The 24213-nt window shown below is 44.3% G+C and overlaps 1 protein-coding gene across 1 annotated transcript in view; it reads right to left on the bottom strand.

Annotated features, from left to right (window-relative positions):
• ROR1 (receptor tyrosine kinase-like orphan receptor 1) overlaps nt 1-22844 on the bottom strand; it is a 61099-nt gene extending 38255 nt beyond the window's left edge. Inside the window, exons 1-3 of the mRNA XM_014938893.1 lie at nt 22751-22844; nt 9057-9344; nt 7771-7801 (exon numbers count right to left, since the gene is read on the bottom strand). Coding sequence (XP_014794379.1) covers nt 7771-7801; nt 9057-9344; nt 22751-22793 — 362 coding nt within the window. The 5' untranslated portion in view covers nt 22794-22844. The remainder of the gene's footprint in view (nt 1-7770; nt 7802-9056; nt 9345-22750) is intronic.
• Between the last annotated feature and the right edge of the window lie 1369 nt (nt 22845-24213).

Genomic DNA, 24213 nt, shown 5'->3' on the forward strand with positions numbered 1-24213 from the left:
CTCCCAAGTCATAATGTACTTTACTCATTTTTCCCTCCCCACTTAAAAAAATATTGACATCAGCCTAATTAATTTGTTTTCAGATAATACAACTATGTCTCCATGTTGTGTCATACCTTTCCTTTGTGCCACATGAAGACAGAAGGGCTTTCTGTTTGCACTGCAGGCAGATAAGAGTGGAGCACTTCAGCTAAAATTCGCAATAATATTTATCAGATACCCTTTCGAAAGCGAAAAGCACTTTCTAATGTTAACCTTTCTCCAAACTACAGGCCAGCTTCTTTTCTGTAGACTTACCCCAGCATAACAAAATACAATTTAACCCACTTCATTAGCAAGAGCTGGGGTAAGAGCTCTGTGGCAAAGAACTGGGATTTTTGCAGCATTGCTCACACAAAAACCCGCAGAAGTTGCAGGACTGCAGCAGAAAGAACAATAACCCCGTGGCTCAGGATTTGGCCTGTTCCTCCACAGACAGAGCTCAATTCTCCATTTCATTACAGGCTGCACATTCCATCGCTTGGTCACGTCCCCCCAGGGTGTCAAACCCAGAGAAGGTGACCAGCGTGGCACAAATAACTGGAGTGAAGGCAACTGAAACACACCTTTAATCTCACTCTGGCTCAATTTCCCGTATGTGGTCTGGGAGATAAGAGGAGGTAAAGAGGCAAAGGATCCTGGGATTCTCAGATAATGTGTATATTTAGCTACAAAAGTATGCTGAGGTAGATAAATTGCACTAGAATATTGTCTGTAGCCAATTCATTTAACACAAGACACAAATATGGCTTCCTAAATTCTATACTGCATTTACCCAGCGGTTTTCATTTATTTTTGCTTGTTCCAGAAGGTCCCAAGAGCACGTCCCCTCCCAAACCGTACAACCCAGTGTCTCAGCAGTCACCTCACTGCCCGCGACGCTACAGGAACGTCGCAAAGAAAACCCCAGCAGAATAAATCAGAGCAAGGGAAAAGGTGAGACAGTGGCACAGCAGATAAGTAAGCACCAGATCAAAGCCCCAGTGAAGAGGACAAGTCCTGCCCTCCCAGGAGACACTTCATTTCCACCACTGGCATGCTCACAGCAGATAATCCGACCCTCAGGCCCTGGCAAAACTAAGGGAGTATTATTTTCACTCAAATGAAGTAATGCAACAGAACGTAACATGGTTTCTGTCAGCATCAGCCACTCAGACTCCATCTTCATACCGCATGATTTTTTTGCACGGATATATTTATGTTGGCCTCCACATAGAATATCCCACTTCGGGTTTGCGTCTTAGCTCCTCTAGGCCGAACATACAAGCTGTTGCACCAACACACAGCGGGGCTGTAAAAGACCCCGCGCCAAAGCTCCTGGGACTTGCATTCAGTCCTCCTTCAAAATTTCCACTGAGGTAGTTTCTGTGATGGCCACAAAACACGTTACAGGACTGGAAATCAAACAGTCTTCCTTCACCAAGACCCTGGAGGTCCAGGATGGTGCCCAGCATGGGTGTAGGAGCCCCGGGGTGCTGTGGATGGATGGTGAGAACCAGCAGGGAGATGGATCTCAGGATGCTGCACTCCCATGAATCTACTCTTGCCTCTTTTATTGGCATCTTTTCTTCTATAAAATTTACCTTCTACAACCAAAAGGGGAAAGTCTCCTTGTTAACTCCATGAAAGCCACCATCAAATAAACAGTTGGCCAAGTCTCACCTGGACGTCGGCCAGTGGTTACGCGTTTTCTCGTTGAAGGAACCACGCTGACATCCAGCCACACGGAGCCACTGTATAAAAGATCTGTTTTACTAAAAAACCCAGATGTGTTTAACTTTAAAAAAAAATAAAAAAATCTTAATCACTGAAAAAGAGGATGGGAGAATCCTGTGGGGCCTGTGGTTTCACAAGCCTTGCAAGCTATTTCTGGGAATCACAAACCCCATTTGATTTTATGAATCAAATGCCCTTTAAAATTACAGCCCTCTCCTCTCCTCTTTTCCTCCTCTCCTCATTCCCAGTGGTTAAATAAAGAACAAAACAATACCATATTTGGGTTATATATATAGAAAAGGCTCTGTTGAGAACAAAAGGACTGCTCAAGAGCAATCCTGACACAAGGACTGCATAAACTGTACTCGGGAGGTGCCAGTCCGTGGTACACACATCCTGCCTGATCCACATTCACTCCATTGTCCCTCTGCCCCGCGGTAACCACTGCATATCCAAGAGCAGCAACATCGATGAGTTAGACATTTTTCTCCTCTAAAACCCAAAACCACCACATCTTGCGAACATACACTTCCAGGAGGTGCCAACCACGCTGTTCTTCCAACTTCTCCACTGTAATAAAGTCAAAAGTCTGCATTGTTGAGTGAAGTAATCTCACCTGTGGGTTAAGCCTTTTTGAAACGTGCTCACGACACAACAAATTGTTTTTGTACATCTCTGACAACATGTTGGAGGGGGAGGTGTCCCTGCCCAGGGCAGGGTGCTGGAACTTGATGATCTTTAAGGTCCCTTCCAACCCAAACCATTCTATGAAGATACAGAGCACTTTCCTGAACTCTTCCCACTGGACCACGCTCCAGCAGGGTTTGTCTAGCTCGCTTTTAGACCGAACCATGTAAAAAAAGGTAAAAATAGCATTTTTCTTTTCTTTCCCACTGTGGCTTTTGTGGCAGTTCTTGAACAGAGTGCAACTTTGCTCCACCTCCTTGAATTTCAGTGACTTGTGCTGGGATTTCTCCTGGAGTGGGTGAAGTTGAGGGCAAGCACAAGGCCATCGCTCCAGGTAGTGGAAAAAATACAGAATGAGAAAAAAAGGACAATAATAATGGAAAAGATTGGGCACGCAATCATTTTCCAGGCCAAAGTATCTCTATTGTTATATTAAATTCTCTCATCTGCAGGAATCTGCTGTGCTCTGACCTCAGCCCTTTCTGATTTCGATCTCTGTAGCAACCGGAGAGACCTGAGGTTAAGATACACACTTCTACTTTCTTAAAAGGTCCAAACCTTGCCAGGGATCATGATAAAAAGTGAGTTTCAAAGTGAAGTCAAGCATAGGAACTTCAAAAATAATGTTAAAGTTATGGTCTTTCAGGAACTTTTTAGACACGGTGGCTACAGCCATGAATATATATGTGTACACTATATGTATCTATATAGTGGGTGTACAATATATATATATACACACTGAAATACACAACGCACAAGTATACACCGACACACGCTGGAAAAGAGTGAATTTAGCAAAATGCTCTCTTTGACCTTCTTCCCATTAGTCAATGAATTCAACTGGAGTTTGCATTCATAAATTCCAATTTAGAAGCGGCTAAATCAGCCGATGGAGACTTTTTACACCAAGAGCCAGCAGGACCTGGCTTATCTGCCAGATGAGGTGTCCCCCCCTTCCCCCCAGACTCCTGCTGGTTGTGGAGGTGCCCTTGACACCATCCACTTTACGGAAACTATTCCAGTAGCCCGAGAGCCGGAGCTGACGCGGCCACCCGCTCCCTGGGCACTCTCCACCCACAGCTCACCACGCCGCTCTATCTGCAGCACCTTCCGGCCAAACCAAAGATAAAATAATGATTTATTTATAAAGTGGGAGCGTGGGTTGTTTTTACTTTTTAAAGGAAAGGTTCTCCACAGCGCGGCAGAGCACGTTAATGGAATGTAACTCCACGGCCTGGCAGATAAGGGCTTTTATTAAAGCTGACATTTGCCAAAGGCAGGAGAGCTAAAGGAAGGACGTCCAGGTCAGCCAGTGCTTCTCACTGCACCAAGATCTCGAGATCCTGGATTTCCTTACGGACCGCAGTGCTGTGTTTCTGCTGTTCTTTCTTTCCTTTGCTTCAGGCTGATTTGCAAATCAGGCTTTTGGCTCCAGCTGACTGTAATGGCTCTTAAGGAAAGCAGAAAGGATACGGATATAACATACACATGAATCATAGAATGGTTTGGGTCGGAAGGGACCTCAAAGATCATCCAGTTCCAACCCCCTGCCCTGGGCAGGGACACCTCCCACTAGAGCAGGTTGCTCAAGGCCCCATCCAGCCTGGCCTTGAACACCTCCAGGGATGGGGCATCCACAGCTTCTCTGGGCAACCTGTTCCAGTGTCTCACCACCCTCAGAGTAAAAAATTTCTTCCCGATGCCTAATCTGAATCTTTTTTCTTCCAATTTAAAACCGTTTCCCCTTGTCCTATCATTACGTTATTATTACGTTATTACGTAATTATTACGTTATTTAGCACTGCCCGTCTTCTTTTCCAGAAATCATCCATTTCACCTTTTTATTTCCGAGCTGCAGTTGGCCCATCTATTTTTCTGCCATCCCATCAGTGCAGAACTCTGCACCTATAAATTCTGCTGAGAAAAGATGCCGAGCATATGGATTTTTTTCTAAAAAACACGATCCTCAAATTAAATCCTTAAATAAACAGAACCTTCCCCTCATGGTAGATTGATAAAGACAACATGGGAAAAGTACTCCCACTGAGAAAGGCCGCTACTTGCCATCGATTTTGTTCATTGCCTTATCCTAGGAGAAGAAACTCAAGCTGATAAGGCCCAAACGTTGCCCAAGTAGGAATTTTCATCTCCACAACATCCTTCAAAGTGCTTTCCATACTCCCCCACCGTAAGATAATAAGATATGTCCCTGTGATGACGTACGGTGGTTGTCCCTTTGTTCAGAGCAACACCAGCCTGCCCAGCAGGGGAAGAGAGATATAGGTTCCCGAAAAGGTATTTTGGGGAACCAAAATCAGCTGGACCCACGGACCAACAGCCAGTTTACCCCAAGCACCAGGACTGATGCCCTAAGCTTTGAAGAAATGGTAGGATGATGTTTTCTAACCCAGCTCCCAGGACTATTCCTTGAAGGAAGTGTTTCCCCATGGAGTACATCTGTCACCCTGGAAACTTGAAAACTGAGCCTGGCACGGATGGGGTTACTTTGACAGAATAAAAGCAGGTATTTCTCATGACTGTACCTATTGCTTATCTGACACCAACGAGGAGTCCTAAAATGGCATCAAGACTATGCAACAATGTCACATTCTGAGGGCTGATGCATTCGGAGGGTCTCACAGGGAGCAGGATCTAAATTATCTTCATATTTAAAGAAATTTGCTACCAAAATACCAGAAAAATTACATTTTAATCTCTGTAACAACTTAAATAAATTTGTGTTTCAGACGAGAAAATATAGCAGAGCTGTAGAAAATGCTCTGTTCCCCTGTGCTGAAGAGTACTGCTGCCTTTAACCAGTATTCCTTCAAATGTTTTATGTCACTGTTTTATGACACTTAACCTCTGTGATGTGGGCTCACTCCTACCACAGGCACTTCCACCACATTTTCATTCATTTCATAGCTAGGAATTAGGTTGCCAACTTGTAGAGGGAGAAGGCTACGCACGAGCAGGCTATACAATACTCCAGATATTGTTGGCATGGAAAGAACAGCACACAGCGAGGAACAGATTTCGAGGCAATTTCTCTCCCTCATTCCACAACATACCATTTCTTTGGATTTCGCTTCGCGCAGCGGGACCTGACCCTCCTCTGCTCTCCATGAGGCTCTTGCACTCAATCCACTGGCACCAGATATGAACCAGGTTCAAGACAACATACACTGACCTTTTTTTTTCAAACTCTAATTTAGTACGAGCTCCAAGTTTATCATTTCTTTCTCATAAGCTCCTTCCTGATTCTCTTATTTCACAGATTAAATCTGCTTTGCTTCTACAGGAATGTAAATGTTCTCCACTGGGTAAAACAGAGATCCCTCTGCACATTTCTTTGGAGACGTTTCTCTCCAATGTTTAACACAATGTGACCTCTTCCTAAACAGAGCCCCCAACCTCCCACTACATGAAGTGTGATTAAATGTCTTTTGTGGTAACAGAGTTATAAGGCACAATTATAAAGTCAACTATTAAAGAAGAAGCCGCACTTTATTTTCACCTTTTCACGCTCTTTGTACCTGTGCATGCCAACGGGCAGTGAACGCTTAAAACAAAATTAAATCTTAGATAAAACCAATTTAATGTTTGATATGGCGCATATAGAAAACAGTGATTAATTGTTCTGTGGATATATGGGATCTGCATACAAAATAAGACAGGGCTATGGTATGATAAAGGTGCTTAGCTCAGGTGGAGTGTAATACTCCAAAACTCCTAGTCTCTGAACTAACACTTCTGACACACATTTGTTCTTTTTCCTTGTGCTCCAGATGATGCTGTGTAGACACCACCTCAGAGCTCAGCCCAACACTCATGGAATTAGAGGGACCGTTTGTTGTTACCTCTCTGTAACTGGGTGAGGCTTTTAGCTAGTTAAGTTGTGGGCAAAAAAAAAGCCACCCCAAAACCCTGCCAGAAAGAAAAATGGGAAAAAGGCTCCCAAACCTATTTTGTTTTTAAAAAGTGAGGCCATCCTGAGTAGCCAAGACAGTGAAATTCCAGCACAGCTCTCTGCTTTCTGTGCTCACACTGCTCTGCTGAGGGTTTCTGACCACCAAGGACGTGTCCCTTACCCTTACAAATTTCGGTAACCCCGAACTAGGTGGAAGCAGACACAAAATACACGTCTTCTCAACTCATTAATTAAGTCTCCAGACTGCTAAAGAGCACAACAGTCCCTGCTTCCCACAGCACCGTGAAGCTCTCCTCCCCAGACCACCACAATCACAAAAAGAAGTCTAAGTCTGAGCAAAGGAGTCTAAGTTCCAAAACAAACGCCGTTACTTCGTGTCAGGTACCTTCAAAAGGGAAGACAAAAATACATTTTATGATGTTCCATTAGAGGGCATCCTAGCATGTCCTTTTGTGGTCAGATGCTTCCCCTAATTAATACCCTCTGCAATACTTTGTAAACCATCTTCTATAAGGACAGTCAGGAACGTTCACATCCCCAAACTTTTGCACCCCTTGCCATCATATTAATAGTTTCATTTTAAGTTTTAGCTGGTACTGTATTTCTCTTCTAACAGTGCAGCTTCCCTCACCAGGAGAGGCAGGTTTTAGCACTGTTCTATGCATGTACAATCTGAATAAACCGGACACACTATCACAAAATTAATTTCAAACTTCAGAAGAGCTGAAGATCACACTTGAAAACAATAGGGGACTATAAAAGGTGAGCAAGTTTGGTCATGTGTCTTCAAACTAGAGGGGAAGATAAATGTACATTCTCAAAAGCTACCCAAGACAGAAGCTCCGCTGCCAAAATACAACCATGTGGCAAATGCTCAGACCCAGCAGGATACAGGGAGCTCTCATAAAAACAGACAGTTTTTCCATCCAGGTACTCAATCTTCAAAAACTCATTTCTAAGACAGTTTACTAATACAGCTACAGATTGATACAGAATACCGCTCATGACTATCAGTCCCCTTAAAATCAGTAAGAAGCCCCCAGGTAGTAAAATCTACTTATAGTGATAAATATTTTCCAGATTGGGCCGTGACATGTATGAAAATCAGTTTCTGCTCATACCTGTATGTACACTGAAATCACTTCAAAGACTGAAGGCACTAGAAGATCTAAAGGTAATAATATCGGAAATTAAGAAGTCTAGTGTAAGAAATAGGAGTTGACATGATAACATGAAAATACATCTAAGAGACAGATAATTCCGTTACAATAAATTACCATACTATCTGACTTAAAGTGGAATGTAAAAGTGCTCCTGTCACACAACATGAAAAATGAACTTCTGACTGCCGAAACGCAAGATTAATGAATCGACATAAGAGACATGAAACAACTTACGATGATCCTGGACTTGCTGTTGGCGGGGGACCTGGAAAAGTGACAGAAGAAAAACAGCGTGATGAGTTATGGGGAGGTAGAGAGCAGGAAGCTTTCGAAAAACCTTTTAAAAGATAAAAGCAGCAGTCTGTCATGTTGCATGTGGTTTATGCAGTTTAAGAGACGAGTCGCAGTTCTTCAGTACCAAAGACAAGACTCGTATCCTGGAGCAATGATTTTCGCCGTAGACGAGGACAATAACCAGGTGAGACACTCATCCTGCAATTCAAGCCACGGGAGGCTTGTACCAAAGCATGTTGTAACTATAACTGGGGGAAAATAGCATCATTTCCCCCTATCAATCTTCATAATTTATCAGGGAATTCTCCCTAGGCCTGATTTAGATGCATGGATCAAACGTGCCGTGGCCCCAGAGGGCTCTGGCTGGGAGGGTTTCGTTGTTCCTGCCCTCCCTGCTTCTATTTGGGCAACTACTGGGGGGACTGGGCAGGATGGAGCGCAAGTTCAACTACTGGGAGAACTGAAACAGATTTCAGGGACATTCATACGAATGAGTATTTGCTCCAGAAACTGAATTGAGAGATTAAATATCGCTCCAGTCAGAAAAAAGAAAGATGCTTACTGTTTTCAACAAGAGCACCTATAAAAGTATCATTGCTCAGATAAAAATCTCCTACATTTCAGATGCAGGCTAAAGGACAACAACTGCCTTATAATAGAACATCTAATGAGTAATTTCTTATTAGAATTTAGAAAATTTGGAAGATTTATGAAAAAAGACTATGAAACTCATCACACGGATCAACTGGATCTGGAAGTGTTAAGGACCAGACTGCAAGGGGCTTTGAGCAACCTGATCTGGTGGGAGGTGTCCCTGCACAGGACAGGAGATGGGACTGGATGGGCTTTAAGGTCCCTTCCAACCCAAACCATTCTGTGATTCTATGATTCATCATGTGTTTTTTTGTCCTTTTCCTAAGGACAGCCTGTGCAGAGATCTTCAACTCAGTGAGTTGTTTCCTTCTGAATGTGGAGAAGACACGCAAAACCTGCTTCTTGGTTGGAATCCTCTCAGTTTGAAGATCAGCTTTGAAGCCAGTTATCTTAATGTAAGCTTTGACTTTGAAGAAAACGTGCTTATTTTACCTAATAGGTGTGTGTATATATATGTATATATATATATCTTACTAACATGCCCTCAAACTATACTGCAAACTGCAATTTCTCAAAGAAAAGAGGCGAAGAGAGGTCACATAGAGACCAAAGAGACACAGGAGGTGACGTACCGAATTTCACAAAGAGCACACCAGTTGTAGAGACAGTCTTTCTGCCGTTAGTGGCCACACACTGGAAGTAGCCCGTATCCGTAGTGTCCAGGTTCCTTATTCGCAGCCGAGACCCGTAGCTTGTGGCACGGAAGGAGATCCTCCGGGGCTCTTGGACAACCGGAGCGTCGTTCTTCAGCCAACGGACCGTGGGAGGAGGATTGCCAGAGACTTTGCAGTGCAGCTCTGCCGTCTGGCCGAGGGTGGTGGTGATGTTATTCATAGGTTCGTCCAGCGTCAAGAAGTAGTCTGTTAGGTAAAAAGAAATAAAAAAGGGTGAATAAAGACCTCCAGCTCAAGAAATGTCATTTTAAAGAAAGCTCATGATCGTCTTTGAAAGGGAAACAAAGGAAGTGGCTATCAGGTTTAGTAGAAAATGAGAATACTTGTTAATTGATGTTTCAGGGCTGGCAATAGGTTCCACATAGTTTTGCATGGTAATAAAAGAAATAAAATTTTGGAATTTCCATTGCACTACAGTAATGCTGTATTTCTTGGAAACCTATCTTCCTTCACGCACCCATGGATTTGCTCTGTTTTCTCAACATCATCCTATTTGGCTTTATTTAACACAGAAAAAGGAGGTAACACTGCTGCTTTTTGTTCTTTTATTTTTCCTTTCTGCCAACCAATAAACATGAAAAAAATACCAGAAATGTGGCTGCTCATTTTGATGCCTCTGCCTATGCAGATCTGCTCCCACTCCCTTTAGGACCCACAAGATACAGCAATATGTGAAAGGATTAACTCAGAAGCGAAGATCTCGGAGGCACTTTCAATCAACTCGCAGAGCAGGGCAGACAGGATGTTGCCATTGATTTTGTAAGCACCAACTGCACAGATGAAGGAATAAGGATCACATCTAGGAGATGAAGACTTTTTCTCTCACTCAGTATCTCTCTTGCTGGGATTACTACATTTTGTCTGAAATCTGAAACAGGTCTCATGATAGGTGCAAGCAGAAGACCAAGAATTCTTTTGTCAAGACAGAGAATGTTAAATCAAAATTTTGCTAAATTAATCTCTTCTAATCCACTCATGAGTGCTGCCTTCTCCTGTCAAGTGCTATTTCATTCTGCACCGTCCAGGAAGAGGACTATTTCCAGTTAGTTGTATTCAATGTTTAATTAAATCCTTTAAAGGCAGAGAGCGAGATGGATTGGGTACAGGGAATGGAATATGTGGGCTTTCATCTCTGTCACAGGTTCAGACCTAACGATGGTCATTACTGGCCAAAACCCATTATCCTCTGCTGGCTGTCTCAGCAGGGCAGCCAAGGAATGAGGAATCCAGAGGCTGGACCCTGTTCCTGCCTCTCACGGCCAACCCAGGAGGTCAAGAAAAGCCCCTCAGGGAGTAGACCTGTGCTGTGCTGCTCGTGCTCCACCATTCTCAGCTACAGCTGCTGTCAACTCCAGCAATGAGCCTGCCTAAAAGCATAAAAAAAAATAAAAATCTCCAGCACGTATAAAACTAGCTTAGCCAACTAACTCACCTAACTAATTCCCTTCCCTAATTATTGACTTTAATCGTGTCTTCACCGGCTACTCCCTTCATTATGTTTCATGTATGTGGATATCCCTTTCCGTTGTATTTAATCTGTTCAGCATGTAAGCTCTTACCCTGGATTTGCACAGCACTTTTTGTAAAAGGCATCCCTGTTCTCACTTGGTCCCGAGGAGCCCTAGGATAAACGTTTAGCACAAAGAAACTGCCCACACATATTTTTTTCTTCACTGAATACCTAGTCTTCCAACGTGCAGGTATGAAACTGTGCAAAACACGACAGTTACCTACGCTCCCATGGATCTAATTAGTCAGGAAATCTGTGCATGGGGTAAAAAGGGCAGGGAACCTGGCCCTGGGCGAAGAGAGAGGAGAGGGTCCCGTGGCTCTTCGGGGGTGTCAGAGTGGCCTCTCTGCTCTCCGGCATCGTTTCTGCACGCTTCGTTGCAAGACTAGAAACGTTTCTGACTCGCTATCTTAATAACCTCACCGGGAAGCCTAATCTAAGTCAGCACACGTATTCTTGGGTTCTCTCCACAATCTGGGTTTAATAAAGTCACGGTAAGAGCATGGAACTGGATAACCGCAGTTAATTATCCCACGTAACATTTCTTTACCGCAGTCATTTATATAATTCCTGATAACGTTTCAGAGGCTGGCTCGGACGTCTACGCTATAACACAGCCAGGGAACGGAACGGCCTCACTCCTGCAATGGTCTTGCTGACAAACAACACAGTAAACACAGTATCATAGCATCATAAAATGGTTTGGGTTGGAAGGGACCTCAAAGACCATCCAGGTCCAACCCCCTGCCCTGGGCAGGGACACCTCCCACTAGAGCAGGTTGCTCCAAGCCCCATCCAGCCTGGCCTCAAACCCCTCCAGGGATGGGGCATCCACAACTTCCCTGGGCAACCTGTTCCAGGGTCTCACCACCCTCATAGTAAAAAAATTCTTCCTGAGATCTAATCTCAGGTCCTATGGTCCTATTTTAAAGGTCCTATGGTATCCAGGAGGGGAGAATAAAGGACAAAGGATGTAGGGTAGATTTTCAAAGGCTGGAGAAGGATTTTTAAGTATCAGTAGCAACATTAAGGCAGGGAGAAACTATGGCTGTAATGCAAGAGCTATGGGTGCAACTTCTCTATGGGTACAAACAGAAATAGCCTCTCAGCATCAGGAGCTGAGACTCTTCCCTAAGCGTTCTCCACCTTCCTCCACAAACTACTATAGAGACACCAAAACAAAATACATCTGTTAAATTCAGCATAGCTTAATCCATACATTTTACACCCAAACCATAACTCAGATCAAGAAGATCACCTGAGATGAGATATTTAAATAAGGCAAGTTTCAAGCAACTGGAAGCTTCATGAGGAGACCTTTCTCACAGAGAAAGCAGCTCTGTAATTACGAGTGAGCTGAAAGTCTAACAGAGCTTCCAAAAAACCTTGGACTGTTCCTGAGGCATACAAAATTACGAGCATTCCTTCCCTGGCACGCACAAAAGCCATCCATTGCTGCCCTTGGCCAGCATGGAAAGGCTGAAGAGAAGCCAAATTTAGTTTTTGATACTTGTGTCTAACTCTCACCTACCAAAGCCCATCAAATCTCCAAAATTACTGCCACCGTCCTCTTCCTTTAGTAACAACTACGCAAAGTCCAGGTTTCTGTCCAGGTCACCCCCCTGTCAGCCACTCTCTGGTGCCACCAGCATTAACATCTCCCCCTCCTGGGACCATAGGCCAAGAAACCTTGTTCCTGAGTAACATGCTCTGACAAGCTCTAGGCAATCCTGCTTCAGCAGGGGAGTTGGACTAGATCATCTCTATGGTCCCTTCCAACTCTAAAAATTCAGTGAAATTCAGGATAAATCCTGCTTTCAGCAGGAGGAAAACAGGGCTGGATGAAACGGGATGGACCCGCTGCTGGCACACACAATGAAGACAGTGTGTGGCACAGCCATGGTCTTAGAGCATTCCACGTTTTCTCTTACTTCATGTGACAGTCTCCCTGCCACCAAGGAGCTCCCCAGATGCCCAGAGCTGACTCCCCCTGACCCAAAGCATAATTTCTTAGAAACGGGATGGCTCTTGTGCATGAAGTCATTACTGCGCTTCTGAGAATTAACCAGTCTGGTGGCACTGGCCATTGGAAAGTCTGAGTTTTAATCCTGGCTCTGAATAGTCTTGGGTGAATCACTTCACTTGTGATTTTTAGAAGAGCCAAAGGGAAGTAGACACCCAAAGCCAATCAAAGCTCACATGGGATTTGTGCAACTAAGTCCTTTTAAAAACAGCCTTAAACCTTTTGGCTCAATCTCTCCGGCTATAAAGTGAGGATAATAATCCCTCTTACATCATGGGGAGGCTGTTATGTACATTAATGAGATAATGCTCGTAAAGCACTTTGAAGGTGAAAAGTGCTATGCTGGGATAAGCACTGTTATTTTATTTTAAGTTAAATCTCAGGGTTTCAAGAACAGAACAAAAGCCGGTCCGTATTTGAGAGTAGCACTCTATAAAAACAGTTTGGAAACGGTTTAGTTTACAGAAGTATGGGAGAATAGCCTGAAAAAGGTCTAAATAAAATTTAGCCCACCTATAATTTAATAATAGTCAACCTGATTTTTTTTTAATTTGTAAAAACAATTTACTGCTGGGCCTAGACCCTGAATGCCAAGTTTCAGCCCACAGAGATATTTTTTTTTTAATGGCTGAGTTATAAACCCTTGAAAAATGCTGACAGCCCCTTTGCTATAGCAGCACTAGCGGGTGCCCTATAATGAACTTTTAAATGACTTGAGATAATATCTGGAAAGCCAAGCCTGAAATATATTTCTGGTTTTGAGCCATTGCCAATGCAAACACAACACATCATAAGTCATCTTCGTGATTCTAAGCGCATAAATTGGAGACACTGCATATAAAATCCAAATATTAGGTATCCTTCGTGGCCAAACTTTTTTGCTGGTTTGATGTTACAGAACAGCAACAGCTGTGCAAGGACGAAATGTAGTGAGTTGCGTGTCTCGAAAGAAGAAAAGTGTGTGTATTTCCACAGCTACGTCTTGACATTGTTAAATAGGAGCCTGCCCGGTCGTAATAAATCCTCGAGCATTCTACTACTTTTAAGTGGAACCCAGGTGGCTTTCAAAATAAAAGCTCGTCCTCTCTGGCCAAGGAATGTTAATCTCCTCTGTGACCACATGGTTACTCTATCTTAAATTACCAAAGACACATCTTAGAGCAGTAACACCCTCTTTGCTTGGAGGAGGATTTTGCTGGCCACAGCGAGACCCTTTCCCCCGGCCAAGCACTGTGTGATCTGTGGTTCTGATTTCACTAGGTGTTTAAAGCACGATAGGGATACAGGATTAGACCCCAAAATGTTCATTTTATGAGAAGAATTGCTGTTTCATTTATCCTTTTCTTTCTGCCCTTCTGATCTTTCGGAATATTCAAAGAAAAGCTAAAATTAAAGTCTCCATTCAATCCATCGAGAGCCTGAAAACAGCTTTGATCCAGGTGCCACAGAGAGGCTGGTGGACCAAGTTTCTTCCCATTCTAGATGTATAACAACACACTCCTCTGGAAAGTACCATCTCCAAACCTTTTCTCAGGCAAACCTACAGCTGTGGGGACACTGTTTCCAGCTGCTGGGACAGAGAATAAATTTAATTCTGGAGCTGAAAATTCAGCTCTGGGTTGCAGCAGGTAAAGCAACCACCTGAGCTGGTTGGAGTAAGGCAGCTGGGACACCAGTCTCACAGGCTGCTCGTTGCATTTATCCTTCTGCACCAAGAGGTTTAGCAGCTCAATGGTTCTTTGTCACAGCATACGTTGGCAAAAAGAAATCCAAAAAGTGTTTCAATTGGTGACTGCATGATGGTTAAGTGTGAAAATCGGTAACTTACAGAGTTTATTTAAAGGGAAAGAGTGTGATAGGCACATCAGAGGGTCCAAACCAGGCCACCTGATGTAATATAATAGCTTGGAAAGAAGCATTTTCATTCATTCAGAGCTCTGGATTATTCACATTAGTCCAGTCTGATGCCACACCTGGATGCACCTTGTACTCACACGTATTGGCATCAGCATTGAGCTCAGATGTTGGAAATTTTCTATATGGAAATGTTCCCTTTGGAGAAAGTCAACAACGTGGAGCCCACCCAGCCTGAAGACGCTGGAGGGGCCTTGCTGGTTGTTCCATATGTTCAATCAACTCGGGTTTTAAGCTATTCCAGTTCAGCTACGGCAGGAACCAGCAGGATTTTTGACTGAAGTGTGGCCATAGACAGAGAACATACTTTTTAGTTGGAAAAAGGATTAACCATCGATTGCTTGATCTGCCTGTAACTCACAAAGGAGGACAACTCCCGGCAGGTCCAATCTGTGAGTCCGATCAACTGACCCTTGTTTTTAAAAGGAGCGAAAAGAAGATTCCCACCTGGAATTTCACTTATTTTAAATGAATAAAAGTAGAGGAATGACAGTGGGAGGAAAGGGATACCGCACCCAGCCCAGGATTTAGCAACCCATCTGAAGAATATCAGAGTTAAAGAAGTCCAGACAATCATGCGGAAATATTCAATGTCAACTGTCTTGGGACACGAGGAAATACTCTGCTGCCTTTGCTTGCCCAACTTATTTTCAAAGGAGTTTCCTCAGTGATGTGTATGTGCAAGACTCAATTTGGGATACAGGCTGCAGCTGTCTGTTGGGTTTTCTCCTCCCAGACACTATCTAGAGGCTTTAGTGCCACTTGAGGATAATTTACTGACCTGAAACAGGCTGACCGCTGCCCGAGGCTTTATGCCTCTTCAGATGTCCACACCTGACACCCGCTGTATTTGGGATTCTCAGAATTAATTGCTGCTTTCTGATAATTAGCAGATTAGAGATTGCCCTGGGCCACAGGGGATGGAGGGTTTGTGGAGGGAAACCGGAGCACAAGATGCCTCTGGACTCCCAAAAAAATTCTCTGGGGCTGAGCACCTGAATCCTGTCGCTTTTAGGTAGGAACTGGACAACTCACTGCCCTTCCTGCCTACCCGAATTCTTAGTATGCGTTTGAGAGTTCACATCTGCCTCCCCTTTTATGAGTCAACTTCCAGGTTTAAGGACAGATGTCTTGGTGATAGCTTTGACGCTATAATCTGGCAAGGGGAAATGAAGCTTTTCTTTACTCAGGAACCAGTTTTATAGCACAAGTAGGAAGCCTCTAAACTTTATCACGAAAAAAGTGATTTGGAATAGGTAAACAAATGTCCACATCCAGCTATAAACCCAACTACTGAAAACCATCAAGGGATTTTGTTGTCACTTTAGAAGCTGCTCTGCAGTAAAAAGCCACGTACAAAAACTCAAGCTATTAAAGGCCGGGTGTATAGAAAGGTATGTGCCTTAAGATTAATGCTGTAGAGTCAAAGAAAAGCTGTTATTTTTGACATTTTGACATAGCATCACTTTAGGATCTGGTTCTTATTAGCCCTTTCTGTGCCTTTTAAAGGTCTATTTTTTTTTTTAAACCAAAAATGTCAGGAAATTTGGAACAGAAACTTACAATAAAACACGTCCCTTGACCCTCTGATCTATCAATCTTTCAAATAAACAAAGATAGCTGGATGAGCCAGGAAAAGGTTATTATATATAGTTACCTTATGCATAATGGTCAGATATTCACTGCACAAACTGAAGTTATACAAAAAACCCCATGTGAGGGAAGCATTTTGTGGAATATTTTTGCCATGAATGCCCAACGTTACTGGGGGTGGTTTCTTTTCCAGGTTGTGTTCTGTGACCTTCGAATTTCACACCCTGTATTATTTATAAATGAGACATTCAAGAAACACAAATTCTCAAATAAAAACGTACACTCCGTCAGTGGAAAAGCAAACAAAAGGAGCTAATGTACTGTGGCTAAAAAAATTTTCAAACAAAGTAGCAGTAATTTACTGCCTCGCTACTAACGGGACCCCACAAATAGAATCAGAATCCTGAGCCCCATCAGGGGAGCTTGATTTACCGAATATCCCCCAGATAATAAAGGAAAATAAAAAGGTAAATTGTGCATAAATGTGAAAGCTGTAATTCTTCCCCTTTCACCACGTGTATCAAATTCACATCCAGTGATTTCAAAAGAAAATCTGGAAATCTCTAAAGAACTGGGGCCAAAGTAAGGAGGTCTCAATCCACCTGGTTTTCTCCATGTTTGGTTTTGTTTATGTTTTTTAAGATGTAGTTTGCCTAAGAGTCAAATTCTCCCTGGGACATCAGAAAGATTTTCCCTAGAAGAACTCATGGCCAGGTCATTGCCCTGCCTGGAAAGACTTGCCAAGGTGACAGCTTTAGCCTGGATTCATCAGTAAGGATGGCAAGGCTTGCTTCTCCCCTTTGGAAGCCCAACCAGGATGTCCTGCAGCACCTTCTGCGCTCCATGACCTCCAGCCTATCCTGACAGGGGATGCTCAGCCTGCACAAGGATCTCCGAGAAGTTAATGACACACAGTCCCATGCACATGGTAGCGACACAAGTACTGGAGCTCTCCCACCCCTTGTTTTGGCCTTACACGGTTATTTTCTGCTCTGGACCCCCAGACCATCCCAGAGGAGGGACGCTTGCTATAAGTGATCCTTGTATTGAAATCATAGAATGGTTAGAGTTGGAAAGGACCTTAAAGACCATCCCGTTCCAACCCCCTGTCATGGACAGGGACACCTCCCACCACACCAGGTTGCTCCAAGCCCCCTCCAACCTGCCCTTGAACCCCTCCAGGGATGGGGCAGCCACAGCTTCTCGGGGCAACCTGGGCCAGGCTCTCACCACCCTCCCACCAAACAAGTTCTTCCCCACATCTCAGCTCCATCTCCCCTCTTTCCCCCTCCTCCTAGGGCTCCCCTCCCTCATCCAGAGTCCCTCCCCAGCTTTCCTGGAGCCCCCCTTCTTTAGGGCCTGGAAGGGGTTGGAAGTTCTCCCCGGAGCCTTCTCTTCTCCAGGCCGAACCCCCCCAACTCTCTCAGCCCCCCCTCCCAGCAGAGGGGCTCCAGCCCTCCCAGCATCTCCGGGGCCTCCTCTGGCCCCACTCTAACAGCCCCATGTCCTTCTGCTGTTGGTGGCCCCAGAGCTGGAGGCAGCACTGGGGGGGTGTCTCCACCCTTGAATACTTCAGGATTAATCCCAGTTTAACCTTAAACCACTGACCGATTTGGGGCTCATTTAGTGAAATCCTGGGGAACGATGGCTTTCTGTACAACACCAAGAGACTGAGGAGACTGCAAAGTGCTGCCACAGCACTGACCACAGGGTTTATGCCACACAAGAGTGGCTGTACGCAGTGGGAAGCTCCAAGTCTGGGCTTGGGATCACGGATCTCTGGAAATGAAAATGGTTGCCAAGCCCTGGCTCATTCTAACAGTTCATACTTGTTTACCAAAGCAGACAGGCTGTGAAAAGGGAAAGGAAAATAGGCCCAATCTGCTAAAACTCACGTTAATCAGTTTTCTTTGGAAGGACCAAGGGAAGAGCTCCTGGGAGGAGGTACCAGCAACGTGATAACATCCTGCACCCCAGCACTGGTGTCCTTGGCTCTGGCTCAACCATGGCCAGGACACATCCTTGAGCACTGCCATGGTGGAACGAGCTCCTGAGGCGGCTGCAGTTGGACATGAGGGGACCAGGGAGGACCTGATGAGGAGGAGCCACAGCAATGGCATCATTCTCTTATCAATCCCATAGAGAATCCTATTCCGGTGAACGTTCACCAAAGTTGAATTCGACTTACAGTTGAAAGAAAACAATATTTCAAAGCTGACTTTTTCTTGGCAGAGACTCCAATATTATCTTTGCCTGAGGATGAAGAGTTCCCAAACAATTCCTCTGGTGTACCAGATGTAAATAGGCTCTCATTCAAATGTAGGCCTATCTGTTTCTTTGTAAATAAACCAACATCCGACAGAAGGAAAAGCCTATCCATCCACAATCATTTTCGTGGAAGAGAAGCAGGTGAATGAAGGGCTCTTCGCCTTTTTGAACTAGGATCGGGGAAAAGAAGAGCTCATGGTAAATCAGAAGGTTTCTCAAACAAAGAGCCAGAGCAGGAGCTTGTCCCTTGGTGTAAGAGAGAGGGAAGGCAAGGCACAAGCAAAGAGAAAAGAGAAACTAGAGTGCCTTAAACAACAGGGAGGAGAAAGGGAGCCTTGCTGGTGCACCCCAAAAAAGAGTCACATTAAGGAACAAATGGAGCATGGACCCTGAATGCCAGCACCAGGGTAGAGTGTCCCCGTGAACTCTGCTTACTCCCGACTTCATCTGGCCTTTTTTGTTTTGCCTCGGATACCACCTATAGCTGCAGCTGATGGCAAACCATTTCTGGATAAGGAAATTGCTTTGAGCCACCAAGAGGGAATGGCTGTGCCATGGCGAGCGTTGGGAGCCTACAAGGCCGTGTAGGACCTTCTCCAAAGAGCCAAGGTCCCTGCTGGACATCTCCTGCCCACCGAGGAAATCTCCGCTAGCAACCTGGGGGTGAAAGCCTTCTCATTCTGCCACTGACCCCGTGAGACAGGCCTTTTCCTACCACCAGAGCCCCTTCTTTTCCCCTCAAGTTCACTTATTTCTCCTTACATAATTAAATATTTCACTGGATCAAATTTTCATTTCTCTTTTTCCCTCGTGGCATTCCCTCCGCACGCCGTGATTTACCAGTCAGAAAAGAGAGAAATGCTCATAGCTAAATTTCTCCCATTTTAAAAATGATTATTTTTTTATTTTTTATGCGCAGTTTGTTTGTTTTTTTAAGGTTATGGTGAGAAACCACCTCCTCCCTCCCATCAATCGTTGCTTTCAACAGCTCTTCACGGGTGGCTGCGTCTCTTTTAAATTCATTTCCTGTTAAAAAGAATAAACAGGCAACTGTTTAATGCTGTCGATTTAGCTTATTTAATAGAAATTGAAACCTGAATAGGGCTCAGTTGTAAGATAATCACTGCACAACTCACCGAGCTAAGGAAAGTACCATATTAAGCAATTATTTCAAAATGCAGAATATTGTTTACCAAGACTGTGAGGTGTTCCTGCTTCCCAAAGAGAGGAGAGAGATCCGAGGAAGAGATGCTCATTTCCAAAAGGCAGCAGGTAGAGTTTAGAGCCACTTCATGCGGACAGCCATTTAATTGGGAAATCTGGCTGGAAACCACTTTCATGTGGTGAACTTAATAGGCTTTAAAATGAGTTTTACCGTGACGCCTGCGTGACCTCACGGCTGACTGCAGCAAGGACAAGTGGATATGTTGATTTCTTGAGATGCTTGTTTGCAAAAGAAATGGAAACGAAGTGCGTGCCTAATTTTCCCCTCTGAGGTTTCGCCTCCCCAGGTCGGCATGTGCCACAGTGGATTTTGCTTTCTACAAGCGAGAGGTTCAAAGACCTTGAGTGGAACCAATGGCTCCCACATTAAAGCCCCTGCTTCTCTTTCAGACAAGACAAAACGTGTGTGCGTTACCTTGCTCGTAGGCACACCGGGAGAATCCGCCCCTCTGACTAAGCTTTTTGGGCAGCAAATGCATTTTAATCACATATGTAAATCCACGTTTAGGTGTGTAAGCTTACAGCAGTCTAAATGCTAATCAGGTCGAGCAAAGGGGCCGGTAATCCCCCAGGAATGCAGGATTCAGCCCAACCAGTCCTAATTGCCGCATTCCAGGTGGATTAAGAGCGTGAAACTTCATTTTACCTGTTTCTGACAATATAGCTCAGGAGCAGGTGCCATGGAAGTAACGGGGGAAATGGTTTAATGCAGAGGCTGGGCTCAGTGCTGGCACAAAAAGCATAAGTGTGGCTTTGGTTTACAATGACCCAACGTTCAGGATGGTGGCAGTCACCCCAAGTCTCAACTCTGCTCGCTCTGGAGCTAGCTTGAACAAAGCAGACATCAAAGGAGGCAGGAGTCTCCCTGTTTCACCAAGGATTTGGAAAGTGCCCACCTGGGGCACATGCTACTGGAAAAAATGGAGCATTTGAACTGCCAGCTGAGAGAAAGCCTAACCAAAATATGGGATAAAAATCACCCTGGCCATAAGAAACCAGTCTACACAAAACCTCCCATTAGGAATAAGAACAAAGAAACTACTGAGGGCTATTTCTCAGCACAAATCAAATACAGTTTACCATAAAATGACATTATCTTAACTATTTCTTCTGTACCTTTCCCTCTATCTAGGTTTTGGCTGGAGGTGCACAACTTTCCCTGCGATATATAGCAATCTCTGGGTGCTCTACCAATTGAACCCCTGGGCTCACAGTGGAGAACAAAGAATATATCACCAACGATCATTTGCCAAAAATATTTCAACCACTTCTACGAAGTGCAACCACGTCTTCTCCTGTGACCATGGGGTGGGTTCCTAGAGAAAAACCTACCCTGTAGATCAGTAAAGGTTGCTTGTAAATGCCACTTATTTATTTATTTCTTTTTGAAAAACCAAAGCAAGTTGCCAAACAAGTAAAGAAACACAGAGGCATCCTGTTTGGTAGAATCACTGCCCTTGGTCCTTGGCAGGTTTGGGACATTCCCAATGCACAGGCCAGACCTACAGACCCGCCATGAGAACCACTGCCCTTGGTCCTCGGCAGCTTTGGGACATTCCCAACGCACAGGCCAGACCTACAGACTCACCATGGGCACTTGGATAAATCACTGCAGTGGGATAAGACATCCACTCTGTCAAATCCTTCTTTCAGCAGCCAAAAATATTTCAACCACTTCTACGAAGTGCAACCACGTCTTCTCCTGTGACCATGGGGTGGGTTCCTAGAGAAAAACCTACCCTGTAGATCAGTAAAGGTTGCTTGTAAATGCCACTTATTTATTTATTTCATTTTGAAAAACCAAAGCAAGTTGCCAAACAAGTAAAGAAACACAGAGGCATCCTGTTTGGTAGAATCACTGCCCTTGGTCCTTGGCAGGTTTGGGACATTCCCAATGCACAGGCCAGACCTACAGACCCGCCATGGGCACTTGGATAAACCACTGCAGTGGGATAACACATCCACTCTGTCAAATCCTTCTTTCAGCAATTTGCTGTGAATCAGGAATCTGCTGCTTAATGACTACACACTTTTTCTCCCTTTCCCACCAGCAAGCATAAGCCCTTTGACTTTTGTCATCTCCAACATGTCCTGAATCACCAGAAAGTCCTGCTCCTTCCCTGGTGGGAAGGCAGACGTGAAAGAGTCAGCCTTGCCTTAAAGTACCCAGAACTACGTATTCTCTTCATACTTGTGCACAGAAAGCATATTTATGCTTACACATAAAACATTATGAACACATGTTCATAAAAAACCCACGTTAACAACATACAGACAAAAACATTTGGAAAAACCATCTGTGGCAGAACTCCACAATGGGAAATTTCAGTCTAAATAGTTAATGGTTGGCAAAGTTATAAGCAAATGAGAAGAGTGGCTGACAAACTGCACAGTTAGTGTGGCTAACAGCATCCACCACTCTAAACCTTACGTTAGGAGCATTTCAAAGGTCAGACTGACTCAGGAGCTGCAGGCCACTGCCTCGCAATAAGGGCTAGAGGAGGTTAAACAATTTGGCTTAAATAATTGGTGGTGCATAATGTACAAAATTAAGGGGAATGAGAAATACATCCCTTTTATCACAATACATACCCTTCAGAGAGCTCCAAATCACACATAATTACCACCTGCAAATATATTTTCCCCATCTCTTAATTTAAAGCCTCAAAATTTCAAAATAAAACACATTGAGGCAAACTGACCGCCTGATGCTTGTTAATTTTGAGTTCAAATCATAAGATCCACCAGACAAAATGTCAAGCAGTTCATAAACCAAGCGAACTCACATCTTGAAATATTTTTACCATGTGGAACATTTTACTAGACCAAGAAATGAATGCAGCAGAAATCACAGAACCCCACATAATCAAATGCGAATGCAGCATTCTCCAGAAATCACAGAACCCCACATAATCAAATGTCAAATGATCACAAAGCAAAAAAAGGTTTATCTTAAGTGCCCTCTCACCTCTTTGCTTGCTAATTGGGCCAAGTCGAGAAGAAGAATTGAGATTTTTAAATCTGATATAACAACTATTTATTTTTTTTTATCCAACTTACCTTTATCTAATTCACTTGAGATGTTCCATGATGATGTAGGCATGAAGTCAGCAACAACTGATGAATTTGCTCCTGGAAGGGAAAGATAGGAAGAAAAAAAAAAAGTTGCAGTTAATATATCGATTCTGTATCATCAGGACAGTAAGAGGCGTTTTTATAAAAGTTGCTGTCACGGTAATAAAATTATTTGAAGAACAGCAGCTATTAAAAGGCACTCGACGCTCCGTGTTGGCAGGCTGAGACATGTGGGCAGCAGAACCAGCGAAGTGGAAAAAGGCACCGGGCCAGCGCTGGAGTTTGTTTTGCAACGCTGTCACTGGGAGGCCTCCTGTTAATTAAGCAACCAGTCTTTGAGACGCATTCGGCCCACCTTGAAATCCCTCCACCCGTTTTAATAGAGGTAGAACGACTCTGCAGCGCCACAGCTAAGAAAAACACAAGCTCTATGAGGTGGCTGAACATGTTATCTATTAACATTTACAAGCCATTTTAATCCTGCAAACCCGTGCGCGCGAGACGAGACACGGTTTATGCACAGAAGTTAATAGGGCTTCTTGTAGGAAAGATCTTCCTACGACTCCTGTAAACACAGCCTGGAAAGCCTGATCTGCTCATCAGCAGCATTTTCTCATTGCTATGACATTTTTTTCCTTTTCAAGAAAAAGCTGAACGTTGACTTTAGTCTTCACTTATATTTTTTGGTTTTATTTAACACGCAAACAGTAAGTCGTACAGAGAGGATGGTGTTAAGGGAACCACCAGCATCATTCCAGCCCCAGCTATAGGGGCCACCAACCTCCCTGTATCCAAACATCAGTGATCTATTCAAAAACCACTATGAGGACCCTGCTGTGTAACTGCCATGGTAGAGCCTCCCACACCCCAACGGGTGCAGTATCCATGACCAGATGGTTTTTGGGCTCCCTGAGGGCCTTTGTAAAGCCACGATGAGCAGTGTGAACCCATCAACCCATGGCAAAGGGGGAATTACTGTCCCCTTGTAAGCCTTATGAGGCTCTACAAGCATCTGGGACAGATTGCTTTTGGAGCACAACCTCTCAGAGTCACCCCCTGGGGATTAATACACATATATATGAGACTGAGTGAGTGATGGTGGGAAGAAGGGGTGTGCACACACATTACACGGCACGGAAACTCACCGCACCCCCTAATTCTCCGAGTCCACCCAGCCCCAGGAAACCCAACCTTGAGAAGGAGGAGAGCCATGGAGAGGAGAAGAGCTAGGGCCCTGAAGGTGGAAGTGAATCTGAAATAAAACGATCATAGAATCATAGAATCATTGAGGTTGGAAGAGACCCTTGGGATCATCGAGTCCAACCATCTACCCTACTCTACAAAGTCCTCCCCTACACCATGTCCCTTAGCACTGCATCTAAACGGCCCTTAAACACAGCCAGGGATGGTGACTCCACCACCTCCCTGGGCAAAAAACCAAGCAGTGT

The sequence above is a fragment of the Calidris pugnax genome, unplaced genomic scaffold, assembly GCF_001431845.1.
Source record: "Calidris pugnax isolate Ruff unplaced genomic scaffold, ASM143184v1 scaffold18, whole genome shotgun sequence".
Classification (NCBI taxonomy): Eukaryota; Metazoa; Chordata; class Aves; order Charadriiformes; family Scolopacidae; genus Calidris; species Calidris pugnax.